A 17,141-nucleotide genomic window follows, 5' to 3' on the forward strand; every position below is an offset into this window, starting at 1 on the left:
ACACCAGAGATGTAACAGCGTCGCTGCCATCTATGTACACCTTGCGCTCGTGCCACCAGCCCGTTGCTGTTCAACACACTTGTCCGCCGACGTGTCTACAGCCCGTCGGAAACCGCAGTGTGCAGCGCGGAGCCTTTCTTCCGGCATGCCGTTTCAAGGACCATCGACCAGCGTGCTCATTCCCGCACCTCATGCAGACAGCGTCAAATTCTCAACAATGGTCATGCCTACAACGTTCATGCAACACTTGCGACACATGCCCTCACGAGGCATCATCACGTTCCACACCATCCTCACTGAAGCATTATCTGAAAGGCGACCGGTGGTGCCGTCGATGCCCGTGGCCACAAGGGCCTCGGCATGTCGCGTCAATGCTGCCTACGAGATCTGTTCAGCACGCACCTAGCCCACTTCGTGGCTCCCAGTGTCGCCCACCGGAACTGTTAGATACCCAACGTTTTTTCCCGTTGACAACCTGGACTTCCCAAACAGACACTTTGCGGACTGTTGTTCATGTATATAGTCTCTTTCCATCTTTTTTATTTGTACATATGTTCTCGATCGCGCAAAGCACTAGGGGGGGGAGCCCTGTAGCGCCTCAGAATGTGGCGCTCGTCAAGGAAAAAGAAGTGGGCATTGGGTCGCGCGGCGGGTGCAGCGCGATAATAAAAAAATCTGTTCAAAAACTGAACGCTGTCAAGGCTGGATCTTTCTCGTGTTAGCTCCGACAAATGTATCAATTTTGTTGAGCTCTGTCTTCCAGTTTAGGAAGGGGGCGGCGTACATCACATGGCTGATCAGAAAGGCGTGAAATGCCTTCATGAGGTTGTCCTCTTTCTGACCAGCCCTTCTACTCTCCACCCTTGATAAGACCCTGGTGAAGTTGAGGATACTCTTCTCTACATGTTTGAGGGCCTCCACATTGTCACCGCTGTAAGCACCACGATCATGCCCAGGACCTTGATTGTATTACATCTTGAGATATTACCTCCGTCCTTGGTGTGTGGGTGAACGGGAAGGTAGCTAAGGAGCTGTCCCTTTTTGGGGCCGTTTTTACGCAAAAGGCGCGCTGATTTGCTGGAAGACAGCTTCTGTTTCGTATTTTGAAGGAAATCTTGTGTGGTGTCCAGCGCGTGTTGTAGGTTTTGCTCCAAAGTGCCTAGTGGAGACCAGATTTTTTTTATTTTATTTTTTTTATTTTTATTTGAACATACTGCAAGCTTTTCAAGGCCCATGCAGGAGTCGAGACAAGACTAAGCATCGAAAAAAAATACATAACAGCTCATAATTCAAATTGGACACCCTGTATTATGTTCATAAATGATTGAATGGTGTTACAGCACACAATATTGTTATCTAGTCTATTCCAAGGATGATGTCATCCGCGTGATGTGCATGTCTTACTCCCTAGACTTTCGAGAATCAGTTCGACAGATCGTGCATTGCGATGTTGAAAAGAAGCGGCGAAAGCTCGGGCCCTTGGGGGTTGCCGATGTTCCCCAGCTTGTGCTTTCGGCTTCTGATTTGTTTGCTTATGGTGGCCGTCTGGTCAGCTAAAAACGATCTGACATAGTTGTGGAATTTCACTCCATGATCTGAAGTGGAGATTTCCTTGAGGATGTGTTCGTGCCTGATCGTGTCGAAGGCCTTGGTTAGGTCGAGTGCCAGGATGCCTTTTATGTCCCTTGATTTATTGTCTATGACGGCGCCCGTGATGAGAAGCATGGCGCCTTGTGTTGATAGTGATTTTCGGAAGCCTATGAGATTGTGGCAGAAGAGGCTGTGTTCTTCTACTTGCTCTGCAATTCTATTGTAGATGGCATGTTCGGTGACCTTTTTGAGGTACGAAGGGAAATTGGTCTCAAGTTCTCAGCATGGAGCGGTTTGTTGGGTTTGGGGCTGAGAATTACATTGGCAGTTCCCCATTCATTCGGTACATGGCCCGATGTCCATACATTTTACTTTGTTCATAATAATTTGGATGGCTTGGTCATCTAAATTTCTGAGCAGCTTGTTAGTCCATCTTGACCAGAGGTTGCGCAGCTGTTTAGGCCATCCGAGACCTCGAATGGACAATCCAGTGAGCGTTGAGGTGTCCTCTTGTACATTCGTGTCGGGTGGTCCCAGTGTACTGATTTTTTGTTTGTCGGCAGGTGTATGTCTGCCGGGGTGTCAGCAAAGTCCTGGAGACTAGTGCCTTCATTCGTGTGCAAATGGATGAGTCTATCAAGCATTATCCGGGCATTGCTCTTGGTCAATTTGTTACTGTCGGTGAATAGGTTCTTGAGAAGGCTCCACTTGCTTCCCCGTCTCATTTTGCCATCCGCTTAATTAAAAACCTCGTCCCATTGTAGCAAATGTAGCTTTCTGGAATGTTCTTTGATCTTTTTGTTTATTTCCTTTAGTTTAGATCACAGCCTCATATTTAGCTTCTGCTTATTTTATCGTTCTCTCAGCACATTCTTCAGCTCTAGGAGGTGTGCGAGTCCAAGGACATTCTTTAGTGGCTTTAGCCACTGTATTTTTCAGTTTTTCCAAAAGCTCTTACAAGGTTTGTCCTTGTCTGTCCTTGCTACCCCTTATTCTTTGGAAAAGGTCCCAGTCGACGTACTTGTACGTCTTGGGTGGAGCAGGTGTGATACGGACGTTGATTTTTAAAATAAAATGGTCTCTGCCAAGGTCCTCTTGCAGATTGTCCCATGACCCTTCCGCGTTTCCCAGGAACTTCAGACCGGGGCTGATGTCTCGCTGAACAGAATTGCCTGTGCCTGTCGAAAACCTTGAGTCCGTGATTAATTTCATGCTGAGGTTGTCTGCACACTTTGCAAGCTTAAGACCTTTCCTGTCATTAGTAGCATAGCACCAGACATTGTTGTGTGCATTGAAGTCGCTGGCAATGATTAACGGCCTGCCCTTGGCTTGCGATGCGGCTGATGTTAGGAGATCGGCGAAGTTCCTGAGTCGGTCGGTCGAAGAATTGTATACATTCAGTATGTAAAGGTGGCTGTTAAGAGTGCGACTCAGAATTATTTCTGTTAGCATGGATTCTAGGCCTTTCTTGTATGGTGGCGTGTCCCTTTTTATAAAGCTGATGTCCTTACGGATGAGGGTGGCAATGCCCCTGGCTTGTTTGAAGTCGGGATCCAGGGTTGGCCTGGAAACCCTGTACCCCGAGAAGGACATGTTCTGAATGCTCCTTTCCGCCCCGCTCTCCTGTAAGATGATGACATGTGGCTTTTCTTTACATGATCTCACTAATTGCATTCAGTTAGCTTTCTTTTTGTTGAATGAATTACAGTACCATTGCCAGATCATGAAAAATTGTGGTGCGCTATCCATGGTGTTGACTTGACATGACCCCCTGTGTGTTTACTTCACCTATTGGCCCTGGTGGCTGAGGAGTTGTCTTCAGCGTAGGTTGGGGTCCTGAGGAAGACATGGACCACGAATCCGGCCTGGGAATGGTTCTCGTGGTTTTGGGTTGAGCGATTGGTCTTTCCAGGTTTCCAAGCAATCAAGTCTGCCGCAAATTTGTATGAGTGCCTCTTCAACGTCAACAATTGCTGATTGAAACTTACCCTCGTATTCTAGAACGTCCCTTCACTCAATGCTTCACCTCCACTTGAGAAAGCCGATGGAAGTGCCGTCTCTAGGCATGGCAAGTCACCGCATATCAGCGATAATCTGCTGCGATTCTTGAGTAGCGCAGCGTCACTTTCAGCCGAGCGGTGGCGCAGTGCTCAACTCTGTCAAGTGAAGGGTGCAAGTCGAGTCGAGGTGCGTTTGGAAATACGGGGGTTAGTGAACTTACTGTTCATCTTGTGGTGCTTTTTGGCTTTGTTGTCACTAGCTGAGGCGTTAGGAGCATCGCTGACGTCGGACATAAAGCCGTCCACATCGGATGTGTCTGCATCTTTCTGGATGTGACGGCCTTGCGTTTGTTTGAGCTACATGACGCGACCACGAATCCTGATAATTGAGGGATGTGTGGCAGAGTGTCTTTTAAGATAAGTCCTTCTAGCCTGGCGAGAGTTGCCTTCAGTTCAGCTGGTTCCTGTTTGAGTGCTTCGTTTTCCCCTTCTAGTGTGTCTATTCGCAGATCTGCCACATGCTCTCGCTGTACCTTACCTTGCTTTGAAGTTGCCGGTGTTGTCGATGCTGAGCCGCGGCCACGAACCATGTCAGCCCAGGTCATTTTCTTGCCTGGATATCTCGACCTGGAGCAGCGGCTGGATTGAGAGTGCCTGTGGAATGGGAGCGTCCTATGGAACCGGAGTGCCACTTGGAAATGGAATCATCTGCCATCTCCGGTTGTACGTTTGTGGGGTCGTTAACCTCATCAGCATTGGCTTCTTTCTTGGAGCGCTTGCATCTGTCTTCTGCGTCGTCGCATGACATATAGGATGTGGAATTTTTTGCTGCAGCAACGGTCACCTGTGGGATGATCACCTTCACAGAGCTTGCATTTCGGAGCGTAATGGTGGGTTTCTGCAGCACTATTAGAGGGTGCTTCTCCGCAGATGTGGCATTTATTTCTCTCTTCCTTGCTTTGGTGGTATGTCGGCCCAGTGCCCGACTTGGCCGCAGGCATGACAAACATAGACTTGGAGTTTGTAAAGGGAACACAGCACTAAGGCCGTTCCGCGCATGAGGTTTTTGGGAACTCGAAGCCCATCATAGAGTGTCACAACAACATGCGTGTTTTTGATTCTCATGACTTCAATGACAGTCAGGTTTCTTTGGTTGACAATCATGTCTCTGAGGGTGTGCTCTTCTGTCGAGGGGTCAACATTCCTGATGATGCCTTTACAAGTGTTTTCTGGGGCGGCTAAGTTGGCAGAAACACCGAAAGCGCCTACTTTTGCGTGAAGATTCTGGATTCCAGCATAAGCAACTGTGTTGGTTCGAACTAGAGTGAAAATAACAAGTGTATTCTGTACCTTGTTGGGGCAGACTATATTCTCCAATGCTTCTTGGTCAGTGAGTGCAGCGGCCAGTCAGAGCCCTCGACAGCAGTACCAAAGCCGCCTTTGAAACGTCAAGCCCTCTGCGGGGCCGTACAGTGATCTTTATCTGGTCTCTCGGCAGCCGAGGGAGTCCCGAAGCGGCTACAACCTTCTCAACTGCTGAGCGGGAGCGAGCGTTAAAACCATGCTCCTTTGCTGTGTTAGTCATACACTTGGCAGCGGTAGCAGACACTTCGTTTCTTTCCGGATCTCGTTTCCCCCGGGCGCCAAGGGCGGTGGTCCACACCGGTCTGTGTTTACACTAGTGTTTACAAGTACGTCGCTTCCGTCATGTCAGCACCAAAAATGTTCAACATCTCTTCCCACTGGCCCTATACAACCTCTCCCATGCCCTTCTGCTCTCTTCGAGGTCATTGGCAAAGACTTATACAAACTTCTTCCACTTACACCTGCCGGTCACTGCTGGATTGTTACTGCTGTGGACCATCTTACTCACTATGCTGAGACAGCTGCTCTTCCTTCTGGAGCTACCTCCAAAGTGGCTGACTTTGTCCTACGTGTTGTTATCTTGCATCACAACGCCCCTCGTGTTCTCCTGATTGACCGTGGCTAGACATTTCTTTCTTATGTCCTCGCTAAAGTCCTACAGGCCTCTGACACCGTCCTAAGACCACCTCGGCATATCGCCTGTGGACAGATGGTTTCACCGAGCCTTTTCATAGAACTTTGTCAGACATGATCTCTATGTATGTCCAGTCCGATAACGAGAACTGTGACACAATGCTAATTTTCGTCACATTTGCCTACAACACTGCCATTAAACGCACTACAAGTTAAAGCCCGTTTTTCTTTGTGTATGAATGTGCACCATCTTTTGTTCTGGGCACCAGCTTCCTGTCCACACCCTCTGTCCCATCTGCGGCCCTTCCGGAAGAGTTTGGTGCCAGTACCACCCGCTGCCGTGCAATCGCTGGCGCCAACACCTCTATCATACAGGCCAAGTGTAACATTCGTTGTGATGTGACACGTCAAGTTGTGTCATTCTACACAGGCGACAAAGTGCTCCTCTGGACGCCTGTTCACACACCTGCGCTCTGTGAAAAATTCTTTCACAGATAGCAGGCTCCTTAGACCGTGCTTGAACGAACATCCGCCGTGAATTATCACGTTGCTCTTATTCGGCTTCTGACCGCTGTCGTGGCGGGACCGAGATCGCCCATGTGTCTCGCTCATACTCTTACTAAACGGACATCTTGCTGATCGCTTTCGTGAAGGGGGAAATAGTGAGCCCTGACTGTATAGTTCATCATCTTTACCTGCGTATACAAATCGTGATCATCATGTTTCCTCGCTGCGTGTTCAGTGGCTGGCTCGCACGCCTGTGTTGGAAATACGACGATCGTTTCGTTGTACCTGACGTCGTCTCACAGTATTATTTCCTATCAGCACCAACAACAAGCACTGGCGTCGCAGCAATGTGACGTCACAGCAAGGACCCATGCATGAAGAAAAGAAAAAGGAGGGACCATAACGTCGCACAAGTGAAGCCCACCATGTCGGCTTAACATGTGACCAAAATGTCAGGGCGTGCGGTAGGTTTCAGTACTCTTGGTGGTGGTCTGTTTTCAAACCTCCTGCGTGAGCCAGTTAGTCTGTGCTGAACAAGTGCGTTTCCATTAAAAGCTGTGCCAGGCATCATCCTCTGAAGTCTCCGCAAGTCTCGTTGCTTGCGTGATCTCACCGCAAAAGGTCACGTGTTGAGCTGACACTGCTGGCTTCAAAACGAGTTGGCTTGCAAAAGCTGGTGGCATGACCTCCTGCTCTCTAGCTCCTTTCTTTTGTGATGCAAATTTGGCAAAGTTGGGAGGTTTCATAACTAAGCTGTTGAAGGTTTTGATAATGCAACTTAGGATAGGCAAACTTCCTTCACCAGGGAAGATTAATTGGGAAAATGGCAATGCACGACCACAAGATATTCGTTGTTTGCACTGCGTTCACAAAGAAGTTTTTAAGCGCACACGTTCACAAGTAGACCATTATAATATCTTTGGTTATCAGCGTGACGACTACCACAAAGAGTAAAAGGGACAGGAAGCATTTTATTGTCGTTTTATTCCTTTCCTATGTCAGCCATCGTGCTGGTGACCAAGAAATTCGGCAATGTACTTGTCCATCTACCCTACCCTCATAGTTCTACATGCAAGCTTCTATTGAGCTGATAATAAGTCTGATAGGCACAGAATTGACACACTTCAGAGTTTACTTTCATGTACATGAACACGCAGGCATGCTCAAATGTAGTAATTACACCATTCTTTGCAAAGAGACTTTATTATTAATAAAGTAAAAATAGTTATTGCACAAAATGCAATTGAAAAGGTGACTCAATGCCCCGTTGCGATGGTCTAGTGGCTAAGGTATTCGGCTGCTGACCCGCAGATCGCGGGACCGAATCCTGGCTGCGGCGGCTGCATTTCCGATGAAGGCGAAAATGTTGTAGGCCCGTATTCTCAGATTTGGGTGCACGTTAAAGAACCTCATGTGGTCAAAATTTCCGGAGTTCCACTACAGCGTCTTGTAATCATATGGTGGTTTTGGGGCGTTAAACCCCACATATCAATCAAAGGGTGACAGCAAGGATGAATCTGACTGCGTCTGTAGCCAAGAAAATTTAGCTTCTTCATCAATGTGCTCCAGGACTCTGGCTGCTACAGAATCTGGCATTGTAGTGGACTTCACATGCTATGCTTAAAAGCGCAGCAGTGAAGATAATGCACAAAAGAAAAAGCAAGTAAAGAAAATTTTTTTTAACAAAGCAGCGTGGTAAGGAATTTTAAATAACAAGATATACACCATTGTACTAACTTGTAATAAGTTTCTACTTTAACCAATATTTGGATCATATGCACTTGATGATGCTTAAATTTGAACTATGAAGGCCAGATACATCATGAAAGATAACTGGATTGAAACTGACAAGTTCTTTAAATTCGTACAGATCGAGACATCGAGACACGCAGGCCAATTTTGGGATCATATGCACTTGATGATGCTTAAATTTCAACTATGAAGACCAGATACATCATGAATAATAACTGGATTCAAACTAACAAATTCTTTGAATTCGTACGGATCGAGACACGCAGGGGTAGTTTTAAATACAAGAACAATTTTAGCACTACATAGAACTAGTCATTTTTTTGAGTGTGCAAATTTATCAAGTACCTGTTTGAAAAGTGCAGAACAGCTGTTGTCTGGCGTGCGCACAGTGGATATTTGACATAAAAAATTTCTGTGCGAACCATTCCTGGTGTCTTTTCTTACAAGCTATGCCATTTCTCCATGAAAACGAAAATGCTCACCAACAATCTCCATAGTACTCTATCATGCCAACATCGAAATATGTAACAGGCACTCATATTGAACGGCAGTGCAAACATTCAAGCTCTGGCTTACCGTGATGTGGAAAAATGGCAGCTAGACAGCGATAAACAGGAAATGTTCATCTCGAAAAAAAAATGCAGTAACCGTTCCTTTAACTAATGCAGTACGCCCATGCACAACACACTCTTGCAACACATCACTTGTAGAGCCAAGTACAGTACTCTTGTGCGAGTCCAACTTGTAGAAGCAACTCCACTAATATTGTCTGATGCGACACCAAAGCGCCGAGAAGAAGTCGATCTCGGTGTATGCATTCTGTCGATCAGTTGCACCTTGCTGGACGTTTCTGGGCACGGAAAAGTTGAGCATGAACGGTTCAACAATAGCATTGAGTCGGCATTGCTTTTGTCGTCAAGATAAAGCTATCAGTGCCTTTTTTTCTTTCTTTTCATTACCGCAGCTAGAGTGCCTGAAAGTGTTTGCCCTAAAATTTAAAAAGTGAGCTTGCCCCACGAACCAAAAATATTCTTCGTAAATACAAATGCATCACTGGTATAACTTTCATGCAGAAATGAAAGTTGCGTTCAGCATTTTAAAGATGGTAGTTTCTTACCGCGACTATTGACCAACTGCAAATTGTCAGCAATGGAAATGCTGGGTGCCCACTGACGTGCGACGTACCGAGTACTCAAAACTTTCACACAAAGACTTGTCACCGCTCGCTCCAGCAATGGTCACGCTGGAAAGTTGCTTTACATTGAACATGCTCAAACATGAAATCGGCACACCTGCACTGCCAGCAAAACACCGCAAGGAGCTGTCATATACGAGCGTTAAATTCTAAAAAAAAAAGCGATTGAAAAAAGTGTGACAATTGCGGTTGATTGCGTTATTTATTAATAAAATATAAAGAGCAGCTTCGAGACGAGGCTCACGTTTACGACGTTAAAAATTTGTAAATAGGGCCACATCTTAGATGCCACAATAAACAAGGGTGGCTAGAATTCTAACCACCTTAATGAAAACATAACGCACATAATAACAATGTAACATTGGTGTTCTCGATAACAATGGTCAACTCGCCCTGCTGATGGGGGGTGTAAGAATGAATTTGTCGAAGCGATATAAGCAATGGCATATGTAAAAACGTCAAAGGCGTTGCTGACACGAATCATCGGTTGAAAAATATGCATGTGAGCTGTCGCGTTGCAACGAGAAATGAGTTTTAATGAAAGTTTTGTTTTGCGGCAATTTTTTTTCTTTGAACACAACAGTCATCGCTTTTCTGATGTGTGCGTTCGGCATTGTCGCGTTATCAGCAGAACATACATCGATGGATGTTTCAAGAAGAGTGATCGCTTTTCTCGAAACAATCGTAGCGCGCGCACGTTTGGACAAAACATTTAAATAACATCTTGAAGTAGACGTTATAAACATAACGGGCTCTATGACAAATAGTCACTTCAATGCAAGTCGAAATTCTGAGGGCACAATATTCCAGACGACAAACCAACATATTTTCAAAAACATCTATTTTAGGTTTTCTCAAAGACCAAGACTTCTATAACCGTTTGTACCCGTTTCAAGATGTTTTTTGTAGAGGTTTTGTGTTTTGTGGGCACTGTGTAATCCAATATTTCTTTGCGATCCACATAATCCACGAACTACACAAAGTTGTCCCCAGCCATGTTGTTCTTTGGGCATATTTTTTGGCATATGACATGTGCCCATGTGTGTGATCAGCTGTACACACATTTTACATAATTTGTATAGTGCTGGATAAGTGCCAATTGCTGTGTTGTTTTGGTGGGTACGGACACTGTGATTGTGCTTATTGTTACCCATGTGCTTGATGATTTAGTGTTTGTAGCGCCTGAACTTGCATTGTCACCAACGTTGATGGTCACTACGTACGTGTTATTTTTGTGATTGTCGATATTTTTTTGTGTGGTTCGTGTGAGGTGGCAGGGTTGTAGTAATCTGTTCGTTGTATTATATTACTGTGCCTGGAAGTATGTTTTTCATTGTGCTTGATCATACACTTTGGCAACCTGCTTTTGACTCTCACTGTGTATTCGTCGAATGCATCGTCGTCGGCAGGATTTTCTCTTGGGGGGTGCAAACCATTGTTGCATTGATGCTTAGCACTGGTCTAGCTTGGGGGAGGGCAAAGGCTGTTGTGGCTTGAGGGGGGCAAGTGCCCCTTTTGCACCCCCTGCTGACGCTCATGGTCGAATATATATCAATCAATCAGTGAGTGACACTTCAGCCACTTTTATTCAATTATGTGGACACTCGGCTGGTTTTTGCCGCCGTCATTCACGAATACGTATATGTATGTTTATATATACATACGGGAAAGAATGCCCTAGTCTCCTTCCTCTTTCTGCAGAGCGAACATCGTATTTCCGGCCAGGGTCATCTACGCACGCGCTTATCTCTATTGATTCGATTGATTGATATGTGGGGTTTAACGTCCCAAAACCAACATTTTATGAGAGACGCCACAGTGGATTGCTCCAGAAATTTTGACCACCTGGGTGTCTTTAACGTGCACCCAAATCTGAGCACTGTAAGGGTCTGAAGGTCAACGACAGGAACGGCAGGCTTCTTTACGGTAGATGACTTTCCACCGTCGTCCACATAGCTGATCTTTGCCATCGAGGAGACGCGTTCTTAGAGACAAATCGAAGGTTTATTTACTTGATGGAAGAAAGATGGAACTCAAAAGTCTTCGGCGTTTATAGCCCATCGATTCCTTACACGGCAGTCCAAAAAAGGCGGTGACTACTGTTGTCACGAATCGGGTGACGCTAAGTTTCAGTGATCCACCCACCAGACAGGGTGCAGATATTGAACCACTCGGCTGATGGGTAACACAGGCGAAAATGTTCAATGGGTAGCATCAGTGCACCACACAAAGATGCACCTGGCCCAGGCCTTGAAGACACCTCAGGGCGAGGAGGTAGAGCCCGGTGGAGGGGAAAGTTTAGCTTCTCTGGGGATAAGATGGCCGCTGACACGAATGTCAGCAGCGGTCTATGGCTGCATTCAGCTACAGTGTTCCAGAAGTTTCTCGAACATGGCAGTCCAGGCGCCCGACTTCTGAGAACGGCTACTGCGACGCCTTCCCACGCTTCCGAACTGTTGGTGCTTTTGTCCCGACCTCGCATAGACGAGAATGGCTGAGAGGAGAGGTTGACTCCTTCAAAACTGCAACAGTGACGCCGTCTCGCGCTGTTCGACCCCGCTCAACAAAGGGTTGTTCGCAGAGCTTTTTTCGAGTACATTGTTTCCGACCTGGCACCAATATGGGGGTGAAAAGCGTCTTTGCAGACCGGCTCACGCACAAAGTTGTCTGCTATGACGAACTGGCGAGCCAAGCGTAACAGCTCCTCCTCTGCCCGGGAAATTTCGGCTGGCCAGCGCTCCCAACCACTGGGCGTGAAAAGAATGGCTGGTGACGAAGACGACGGCCTGACTTCGAACCTTCAGCTGCGTAACTTGCAACCAACTCCCAAACCACCTCACAATGATCGGTAACTGCAAAGCGAGCCGCACAACACAATACCATGCTGCTTTCAAGTGCCTTGGACTTGCTTAAAACCCTCCAGGCTTCTCAAGAAATACAAACAGATGTTACACTCAAATTTCGACAGAATTTCGTGCTGCCAAAGGTACAACAAACATGGATGTGGAGATGCTTATTGAAGATGAATCAATTTGCAGTGCGAGAAAAGCACAAAATGCAAATATAATTTGGCCCCAGAAAACAATCAATAGTCTCTTTCAAACTAGCTTTTTCCTACCATCAGCACTGTTATGTTGCAACTAACATCTGCTAATTTCATGTCTAACTTCATGAAAGACAACCAACTACAATGTTTCCACATGAATGCAGCCTGAAACCTACACAAGATATCTGAGTGCATTCTTTATTCTCTCAAAACATACTCGAAACTTAGTCGCTATTACCTGCTTGTGGGACACCCTAACGCAAACGAAAACTCTCACAACAGATACAACTGAGTCTTAATACTCCTTGAAACGAATGACTTACCTTATCGTTCGTCAAAGAGCAATGCTAAGCTCATGAGATCACATCATTTTTAAGCACTCACTAAAATAACCAAAGGTAATAAACCTCGTATACAGACCCACTCATTTGCTGAATGTAGCCTCATCTTAGCCCATTTTTTTAAAGAACGCACAGGACTTAGCTATGCGCCCTAGCTCAACATCATACTCTCATCCAAAGAGCGCAAGCATACTAACACACACCTTATCATAGGCCATATCGTAGTGCCATATCCTTATAACCTAGGCACCACTAAACACGCATCTGAACGTAAATGTTCACAAAGGACCTACACGCAATGAAAGTGATGCTAGATGCCGTACACATCAGGAGCACCTAACAAAATCTGGGTAAGTTTTCTGTTAAAAACCCTGTACCAAAACATGAGCATTTTAGAAAACCGCTTTTGGTTTTTTTCTAAAACTGTCCCAAACAATGCTCATCTACTCTCTTAAGACAGTGCACAAAGTCGTGCTACACCACAAAGGTACAAAACGTACAAACTTTGGCTCCGCTCGACAATCGCTACCTCACTTTCAAAGTTAGCGGGCGTACAAATCTTTATTTACGACTAATGTGCTCTTATAGCAACAAAAAAACTCATTTCAAGCAGACGGCTTACTGATGCGAGTTACTGCTTCCTCATAACGCTTAACAACTTAACTGAGAACTCTTACAAAGCATACAAAAATAATCTATATGGGAAAACTAACTAAACAAACTATTCGTGAAGGTGACATAGGAATATTACTTTGAAACCAAAAATAAACAAACATGCTTCCAAGAAAATTCCTGTGTCCCACTCTCCAGCTTACAGCTGTCCCTCACTCTACAATTGTACACGCGGTGGTAGCGGTCTTGGTGGATTTTGAAAATGCCCGAGACTAGAACGTGTATGTGCTGCCAGCGGAACTGCACAGTCGCGCCTCGTTCGAGATTTTGGCCAGCTTATGTCAGTCTGGTGGAGGGGACCCGAGCAACGCGCGGGAAAGAATGGCGATGCCCACATTGGGCTTGCACCCGTGCGGCTCTTAGCTACTGTGGCTTTTCGTCTAGCACCACGTTGACACTCTTGTCCACACAAAGCCTTAAATCTACGCCGCGCATTTCGTAGCAAGGATGCTTGCTGTGGATTACCACTTCGCCTATGGCGCCTTGCTGCACGACACAAAGGCCGGTTCGTTGAACTGGTCGATGATCTATCCTTCTCTCGTTCGCCGGGCTGCTTGCTACTTCTTTCATCCCTTCGCTTTGCTGTGCGTGTTCGCTTCCCTTTTTTTTGGCGATGTTTGTGACAGACCTTTCCCTCGCTGCTTTGAAATTTGTGTCGGGTTGCGTCAAGGGTGGTTTTACAACTGAAAGGCACCCTATGAAACTTGCTGTAGATGGAACGAGAAGACTGGGGCTTTACATGTGGTTTTATTAGCAAACCGGCTTTCTTTCTACTTTTTCGAGGGTGGTTCGGACGCATGAAAAGCAGTTTTGGTGCTGATGCAAAACTTCTAGTATTGCTTGCTACGCTAATAGATTTCGAGCCTTCGTGTTCACGCGTAGTGCCGTTTGTCTTGTTCGCGGCTTTCCGACGTCTCTTGCGTCTGTGCCGCTTCTTGCGGCTTATTTCCAACCCTCCCCATCGCTTCTCAAGCTCGACAACTCTCTCACAGCATTCGTCAGCCGTCGAACTCGCACAGTCTAAATTATTTTCAACCAAATCATCTTTCTTCTTCTTACTCTAGACTGGCGGATTGGTTAGCACATTTAGGAACAATGCAGCTCTTTGTACCATCTCGCTCGTATTCCTGGAAGCTATCTGCAACTGCGCTTTGGCTGCTTCTCCTGAGCTTTTTCCATTGTTCTTGACTACTTCGACAACGTATGCAAGATCCACCATCGCGACAACTTCAGTTGAGGTCTGTACTAACTTGTCTACAGCTATCCTAGCGGTGTTTACAAAAGTCTGTGCGCTGAGTGCCCTTCATCGTATACCGGCGAGACGAAAAACCTACGGGAACGACTGAAGCAACACGCCAACGATGTGCGGAAGCTCTACAAAGAGCGCAGCGCAGACGCCGAGCATGCTGAGGCGTTGGATCACCGGATAAATTTCGAAGCAAGGCCATCCTTGAAAGCAAGCCGAACTGAAGGTTCTCAGAAGATTATGACTCTAGTCGTAGCACATACAGAGGACAGCCCATAACATTAACCGCTCTCGCGGAGCCCTTCCCCCAGTGTATATACATAGACTGCGCTCCACGGCAAAACGAGAGAGAGAAGAAGCGTCATTATCTGCCCCGCGAGTGCTTTGAAGACGCCGCTGCTACGTAGTCTTGCAGTCACCCCTGAGGAAGAAACCAAGTCGGTTTCGAAACGTCGTCGGGTTTCTTCAAAATCTTTTGCTTGGAGTCTAAATCATCTCCCAAAACTTAAGTTATACAGTCATGGCATTAAAATGTCCGAGACATTTTAGAGTCGTCTTTCGTGCCGCGGGAGCATGACCCACTGACTTCGCCACGAAGCAGCATGCTAAGCTTCACCCAAGCGAGTCGAGTTGAAGTGCTCACCTTGTTTTTGTTTTTGGCTGTCGTGTCATGCTTGCTCTGTCTTTCGCGAACGTGGCTTTGTTCGCTGGCTGTGACTTGCTGAAAACTGATACAGCTTTACGCGTGGAGAGCGTCTCTTGGTGTTGTCTGTACTGTTGTGGCAGCCCACAACACATTACTTTGGACCTCGCCGACGCTTTCGTGGGGCCGGTTCTACCATTTGTGGAAAGGCAACTTCGCACAGCGAGCGTCCCGTTTAAGTGCGCCAAGCTGGCGGCACGGCGCCTAAGTTGCCCACACCAACTGCAAAACGTGTTCCGTGCCTGTCGTGTCGCACGCGCTCCCGAATCTGCGAAACACATTGACTCGCTTGCGCCCTTCCTCGCACCTACCCTCCAGTTTTCCGAAGCTCACCGTCGGGGCCAGGTGCGGGGTTGTCGTCGCTCTGCAAACTTGAGCTTTGGTTCCCTATTCGCAATGCACGCGAACTATAGGTGGCGCGCGTAGCGATTCAAGATGGAGGACCGAGAGATGATCAACTTGTTCACTGCATGTAGTGTGTCGTAGCAGGCCGGCCTTTTGTAGTCTCTGTCAGAGTTGATTCTGAACGGCTGTAAAATGCCACTGCCTTTTACAAAGCAGCTATCACTAGCGAATATTATGGCACACCTCGAAGCTTCTGAAAAAAGGGTTCGGTGTCTCATCGAGGGAGAAGAGGTTTTGAACGCCGGCCACCGTATTTGTTGTGGCGTCAAAGCATGCAACATTGATGCCGTTGCCATTCAAGGACTCTGCCTGCAAACGTCCCATGTTCGAGAGAAGCCTCATGAGCTGGAGCTCGTTTTCGACGTGAACAGTCGCATCAAGGTACGTACTACGTGAGCTCTATGCGGTCACAGTGGCTGCGCATATGTCTACACCGAACCGATGACTAGCATGTTCAATAAGTAATGCGTACGTGCTCGACATTGTCCCGTCACGAACAAGAAGTGCGTACGCGCTTATCTTACCACACAGTATCTGAAAACGACGATATGGCTGAGTGCGTTTTCGGAGTAGGCCAGAAAAAGTACGCTGTTCTCGTTTGCAAATTGGATTATGATCGAAAGTAATTAGTGCACGATATAAGATAGAGATTAGATAGCTAGCGACAGCACGGAGCTGCGGACCCTGTCACATCCTCCACCTCGCAATGAGCCTGCGAGGTGGAGGACGTGCGCTTCAGCGTGTCGCCCAGGAAATTCGCTTATTCAGTTTCACCTGCCTCAGCAACGAAAACAAAGCAAGATGCTTGGGGTGGGGTTGAAAGCACTATCATACAACCTACGTGGGTTAAAAAAGAAGCGCCGCGAATAGCCGAAACCCAAGCAATAATCTGTGTACGTTACGGTGAAAACTTATTGTAATGCGCTCCTGGTATCCCGTTGAGTATGAAACAGGCTGTACCTTGCCATTTTTTCCTGCATTGCGAGCTGCACTTCTGTACTTCAAAATTTTATTGTATTTTTGCCAAACTATCAAACACTCAAAATTCATGCACAGCGGCGATAAACTGTGTGTATTATGCAAGCGATCAAGCAGTGTTCTTAACTGAATTTTAGCCCACTATAATTATGGCACTCCTAAATAATGAAATGTTACCCAAAGCAACCAAATTTTTTGTTGTAAAAAAAACTGCAGTAGTATGAATACCTAAATCAGTTTTGCTGATTTTATGCTTTTATAACTGACCCAATTAAAGCATTTTTAGGTAAACTTTGGGTGGTTATGGTGCATGTGAGGATATGGTGGACCAAGTTTGACAGTTGCCAGCTGCCATCTCGAAGCAGCTTCCCTTTCTGAGCCTAGGTGACTAACGCACTAGTGCAATCTTTATTTGGAAGAAGTGTTACCATGTTCTCAAACGTGGCTTATGTGCATAACCTACTTTCTTCTGCAGGACCACTGCTCCTGCAAGGCCGGAAACGCTGAGCGTTGCAAACATATGATTGCAATGTTGCTACATGTGAACAGGCAAGGAGCAGTTTTCTCATTTTATTCAATTGTATAAAACACCAGCCAAGCATACAGATAGCAAAACAACGTGATCTAAACTTCCATCAATGTTTTCTACAGTGATGAAACTTGTAGCTGGGCGCTTTGGTTCACACTTGAAGGTAAAACTGGTATGTG

General features: G+C 46.4%; 1 protein-coding gene across 3 annotated transcripts in view; it reads left to right on the forward strand.

Annotated features, from left to right (window-relative positions):
• Nucleotides 1-15,195: 15,195 nt before the first annotated feature.
• Nucleotides 15,196-17,141, forward strand: part of LOC142776738 (uncharacterized) — a 54,690-nt gene continuing 52,744 nt past the window's right edge. For all 3 annotated transcript variants that reach the window (XM_075880977.1, XM_075880978.1, XM_075880982.1), the window contains exons 1-2: nt 15,196-15,836; nt 16,909-16,982. In XM_075880977.1, the coding sequence (XP_075737092.1) occupies nt 15,588-15,836; nt 16,909-16,982 (323 nt within the window). In that variant the 5' untranslated portion in view covers nt 15,196-15,587. The remainder of the gene's footprint in view (nt 15,837-16,908; nt 16,983-17,141) is intronic.

Source organism: Rhipicephalus microplus, chromosome X, assembly GCF_043290135.1.
Source record: "Rhipicephalus microplus isolate Deutch F79 chromosome X, USDA_Rmic, whole genome shotgun sequence".
Lineage (NCBI taxonomy): Eukaryota > Metazoa > Arthropoda > Arachnida > Ixodida > Ixodidae > Rhipicephalus > Rhipicephalus microplus.